This window comes from Copidosoma floridanum, unplaced genomic scaffold, assembly GCF_036245765.1.
Source record: "Copidosoma floridanum isolate Cflo_tuat_1 unplaced genomic scaffold, Cflo_Japanese_pri ptg000040l, whole genome shotgun sequence".
Classification (NCBI taxonomy): Eukaryota; Metazoa; Arthropoda; class Insecta; order Hymenoptera; family Encyrtidae; genus Copidosoma; species Copidosoma floridanum.
The window spans coordinates 2,205,333-2,211,332 of record NW_028321917.1 but is presented as its reverse complement, the minus strand read 5'-3'; the positions used below and the strand labels follow the sequence as shown (position 1 = coordinate 2,211,332).

The window sequence follows — 6,000 nt, the reverse complement described above, 5'->3', positions numbered from 1 at the left end:
TTGCAAGAGATCAAGTAAATACATTTTTTGCTCTCATTTTGTTTAAAATTTTTTTTTTTTAAACATTCAAACTACGAGTGTACAGCCCAGTAGGATTCCCTTTCCCGTTAGCACGGCACTAGTAGAGGATTAATACGTCCAATAAGCAATGACTGCAAGCCTGGGGTAACGCTAACAAAGCACTTTTATAAGTAGTAGCGCAGAGGTACATACAGCTGTAGCTTCGTCAGTTAACGAAGCTTAGCAGCATCAGCCGTGGTTAGCGCTTGAACGGGAGACCGGTATCTACCTTTTTTTCTAACAAACAATATTTCCAAGTCTACAAAATTCTGAATAACAAATTTTCCAATTTCAATTTTCTGATGACGAATACTCCAATTTTATTTTTTCCGATATTCAAAGTTTTTCAAACTTTTCAAGGTAAAGCTACTCAATTTACTTAACATTAAATTACATTTACATAAAATCTGAACCTTATATACATTGTGCCAGATCACTCTGAAAAATTGGATTCAGAAAATTATTTTAGGAATTTCAGGCAGTTAGAAAATTTGTCAATCAAAAAAATGGAATCGGTGAAATGACCAGTAATCGGGTAATTATGCATAGATATATTTTTTGCCTTTACTGTTTATTTAAAAGATCGATTTTCTCAGTCTTCTATGTTTCAGCAACATGAATGAAAAATTTGTTGGTGCTTCATCCTGATATCTTCGTTTAATATCCATTAACACCTGATTTAGGTAGCTTCCTTGAAAGAACCTGCAAAATTAAATAAGTTTCATTTGATATATTCTAATCTGCTTAATCCAATGGTATCCTTATTTATACCTTGAGTGAGTTAAAATCTCTAGATATTTCAGCTTAAAATTATACCTTTTAACACTAGCTCGTATGGCAGTGCATGAAAAAATTCGCTGTAGAGGCATTTTTTAACTCACAATACTTTATAATAATTTTTACACTTGTAAAAAATTTTCTGTTCTTTTTACATATGCCTTGCAAAATGCTGGTATTCGGTCATTATTCAGAGATATTTAACAAGAAAGATTGCGAAAATCAGTTTAATGGTTATGAGATAGACGTTTGTCTATCTGCTATTGTATTAAGGTGATTTTTTTATGAAATGTTCATAAACATGATAACATGAAACCTTGAGGAATTATTTATCAAGTTGCAATATATTATCTCTCAAAATTTAAGAGTAAGCTGACAAATATAAACGCAAGAAAACGGTAAATAAAAATTAAATTCTAAACGTGTACTTTATGGAAACTAAGCATTCCTGTACTGAAAGTTATAACCTACAGTTATTTATTTATTGAAGATAATTAGGTAAAAAAACTGACACAGTAAAAATAAAGTTCATGCAATACGAATAATACTGCCATCTCAAAATAAATGTGTTCACAGACTTAATTATAATAAATTAAAATAAACATCGGCATACACTCTCATTTTCTATGTTGAAAATATAGGTAAATATCAACTGCTGTTATTTTGAGGATAAGCGCAAATTTTACGTAACCATTCCTACAAACTTTTATACCGGATATCATGACCTGAAGTTGTAAATTAGTACCTAATTTGACTCAATAAAGAATAGTTGTGAAAGGACCACCTTAATCAAGCGCTCGAGTTAACGTAAAAGTAAACAGTGTCGAATATAATTATTCCTAAATTATCATTTAGCAGAAATGAGAAATTTAGTCAATTAAGAGTTACTTCATAATCAATAGTAACAAACTAGGTACATTGTGAATAGTTAATAATTAAGTTAATTTTTTCAGTGTGTCTTAATACTACAAGCAGAATACCAACATTACTGCACTTATGGACACATAAGTACACATTTATATATTATACGTTCGGACGTAGAAAAAGTCAACCCAAACTTAACCCCCTATTCCAACTTTCTCTTCATTATGTTCTCAAATGTCGAGTTCTGCAATAGAAAAGACATGTATCACACTCACTAATACATGCAAAAAAATCTCTACTGTACGATAACTTTCTCATGGTATAACGTGTCTTCATTTTGTGCTGTGGTATGAGACGGAAAAACGTTTATCTCATAGAGGCATTTTGTATAGCTTACTTTTTCATTTTGAATTCTCTTATTTGATTCTATGTTATTTTTTGAATCTTTTTTTTCTTCATTTAATAAAATGTAACATATGCTTTTACTTAATTACATTTTGTAAGAAAATATATTTTATCTAAAAAACAAAACTTTGTTTTCATCACGATAAATTGCGCATTAAAACATCTTCTTAAAATTCAGAAGAGATATTATTTGTTTGTGAAAGTTGGAAACCTTTGGGACCCAACCTAATCGCTCAAGAATACTTTAAGATATTTAATCTTTTTATTGTACGATACGCGTACATGTGCATGTGCACAATAGTTTATTATTAAAGCACATGCAACTATTTTTAGATTTCTAAGAGTAGTCTTTTTAAATGACCCTTTTCAAATAAAAAACTTTGTGTAAATGAGTAAAAAAAACTAAAAAATTAAGTATTTCCGTTGACAACTGTTCTATCAATCACCTTCTAGAAAGATGTGCACCAGTGATAAAAACGAAGATATTTTTTGTGTGTACATAAAAAGATACTTCAAGCTAAAATCTGAAACAAAATCATCAGCGGTTTTTTTGAGGTAGTATTTCCGCACATTGATCTACAAGATTACAATAAAATTAAATGTGTAAGATTATTAGCACCTTATATAATTTAGATAATTTTTTGTGAACCCAACACCCCTTTGTACACTATAGTCATGTAATTAATGATGTGAAATCCTTTTGAGATTCGGGGTGTTACGGTAATGACCGCTTATTTTACAGGGAAAAACTCTGTATTAGTGACGATACTACAAATAGCCACATTAAAATTTGGGACTACAAAAAAATTGACAGTGTTCTCGTACACTCCGAAATACAAGACGATGAATTCCAAGTGTCTGAAAATTAATCACTTGGCCACATTTAATCATTTGTGGTGCGCAGTTCGAAAGTGTCAAAAGTAGGCTTCACAAATAAAACGTCCCATACTTGAAGACAAAATTTTTTTTTGGTTCTAAGCTATCAGATGAGATGTCCAACACCTCAAATTTTTAAATAGTACATCTTTAAAAAATTAAAAAATCAATGTCTAGACACCAAAAGACGTAAAAAATAAAATTTTTAAATGCTTCGCGGTACGGTAATAAAATTTTGGTCTGTTTTTTCAACCTTACGGCCATGCAAAAAAGTTCTCCAACTCGATCTCAAAAACACATCTAGGAGAAGTTGGCTTAAACCATTTTAAAAAAGTTCTAACTCAAAATAATTCGATCAGTCGTTTGTAAACATGGGCATCATGAAATATCGCATTTTTTGTGAAATGACCTACATATACAAGCACATTGGCGTTAAGATAAAGCTCTCAGTTGATTAGTGCGATATCGATAACACTACCTTAATATTAGTACAATAAATTTTATTAAAAGTTTAAAAATACTTGACTTTCTCGTTTTTTACCTGTTCATAAGGAATTTGCAATTAATGTATAAGCTACACATGTTAAAACAGGTATTCTTTATTTTTACTTCTCGAGTAAAAATTTTTTTCCACTACCAAAATTTTCTATCTGTAGATTTTTCATGGAATCTGTCGTGTGTACGGATGTATCCATACACAAACAGTCATAAAAGATTCTCTGTTGAGCATAAACTTAGCTGGAAGCTGAAACTAGATTCTTTACAGCCAGTTTTGACCAACCAGGAGACTCCTTTAGCTACACAGGCAAACGGTCTGGCTGGCCCCTGGGTGAACAGAAACTAGGAGGTGCGCACACACAACAGCTAAACCAAAAGAAGACGGTGGGGATTTGAGGGGCGCGTGCGTCTACTCATAATGGTGTATTTCGTATATTAACATTAATCTATATACTTTCTCTTGTGGATTACCTAAACATCTAATCTCGATGTCCAATCGTTGCAGCAAGAATTAAGCATCATTGTAGTATAAGAGCAAATTCATATTTTTCTTTTTTGCTTGACGTATCACTGAGTACTTCAATTAACTGGTCATAAATATAATTATCGACCTGACCCGTACATAGAAACGAACCACCATTAGGTACTGTAATTCTTCGAGAAGCCGTCGTTATACGATACATAAAAAAAGTAGAGTGTAGCTCAACGGACGCCAGAACAATGCTAAGCCTCTGCCGGCAGCTGATTTTCGTTAACCCACAAAAGTAAGTACCTATATACAAATACTAACTTAGCTGTACATAAAATGTGCTCTCACACTTTCTCACATATTCTTAAAGCCTCACCATCGTCACATTAACTACGGTCTTATACAATTGAGTAGGTGTCATACGTTTCATTTGGTGAAATTTTGCATACATAAACTGTCACTAAGGTTGGCTGAGCTGCCTATAAATTTTTTGACCTACACTACTCTTAGTTATGTTAACCACCAGTACTCATCTCTCTACCTCTAGTTTTCGATTATTTTACATCTGTAACGTAATTTTTTTCAAACATGTAAAGTGTATTATTACGCATGATACATTGTCAGAAGTTTCTTTAAACCCTCAAAAATTAAATAAAGTATTTTCTCTCTCTGATGAGCTTGGCAACTTATTAAGTATCCTATGTACACATCGCCAAGATCTGAGTGATTCATTTTTTTAAGTACTTCTACAAAGTATAGAAGTACTAAATACGTCTAGAAAGTCTATTTCTTTCTTTTCTGCACTAATGACTTCTTTCTTATCAATTTTTCACTTTCATAAACTGCTGTTTTTCTCACTTTGTTCTCTACTTTTGCAGTAACTTAATAGAGCACGTAAGTAAATTTTCCTTTCATATTCATTAATTTGTATAAAGTAATACTTCTCTCGGAGCTCGTCTATTTAATCGCATGCACCACATAAATTATTATTTAATGTTATGACTATGCTTTTACGTTATCACGACCATTTCCTTTTCTAATTTTTTTTTTTTTTTTTTTTTCAAAGTTGTGGATAAAAAAAAATGCTAAACACGTAAGTAGTGGGTATATTTTCGTTGAAATAATGAAAGCAAACATATAAGCATGAGAGTATATAATACATGCTCGCTCTATACCTGTCTACACACGTAAAAATTTTTCTTTTATTTTGTTTATTGCAACTTCAACATCTCATTGGTACATAAAAGACTAGATCTGTGCAAATTAAACATTGTGTAGGCAGACGTATGAGTGATAAAGAAAAGTTGAGGAAAAGATGAGCCACCTCTACTTTTCTTGGACTTTCTAGATATATATGTAACATAATTTGAAGGTTCATTAATTATAAAGAATACTTCATCTCAATCGACTTAGTTTTATTCCAGTAGATTCATTGTTAACAGAATTAAATGGATTTGAATGGGCTTAATCGATTTTCCTGATGAAAAATGAATTGACTTGGATAAATTAATTTTTTTGACGAAAATCTTTTGAAGTAGTTTGAACATTGAAAAGTACCATTTAAGGTCATGAATTTAAACAAGCACTCTGAACTATACTACATTAAATGACTTTGCTACTGTGTTTGCATTGATTACAATCAACTTCAATAGTTGGGATTATTATTCCTACCAGTGTTAAGTCAATTTAAATAGTAGTTTTTACCATTTATTATAAACAAATTGAATAACAATCCTTGATAATTCAAGCTTATAAACTTTTTTAGTACTTTGTTAGTGTATGAATTTATTTGTTCTTATTTTTGTTTTGACATCACGCATTTAAAAACACGCATTTGACATGATTTTTCTAATTCTAAATATATTTTTATAATCTTACTATTTTAGTTTAGTAAAACCTATCTTATATAACTTACGACTCAAATTTTCTCCAATCAAAGTTTTATTTTGAAATTGGTTGGTGTAATTGGTTTTCTAAGCTCCCTATCCAAAATATCAGTGATGAATCAATGCTGAAATCAGTCGTAAATTACATCGTTGATTCTGCGTTTA

At 31.0% G+C, this 6,000-nt stretch overlaps 1 protein-coding gene across 1 annotated transcript in view; it reads left to right on the top strand.

Moving 5' to 3' along the window:
• Nucleotides 1–3,876: 3,876 nt before the first annotated feature.
• The window catches only part of P5CDh1 (delta-1-Pyrroline-5-carboxylate dehydrogenase 1), a 140,345-nt gene continuing 138,221 nt past the window's right edge, over nucleotides 3,877–6,000 (top strand). The window contains exon 1 of the mRNA XM_014353790.2: nucleotides 3,877–4,244. Within this exon, the coding sequence (XP_014209276.2) occupies nucleotides 4,201–4,244 (44 nt within the window). The 5' untranslated portion in view covers nucleotides 3,877–4,200. The remainder of the gene's footprint in view (nucleotides 4,245–6,000) is intronic.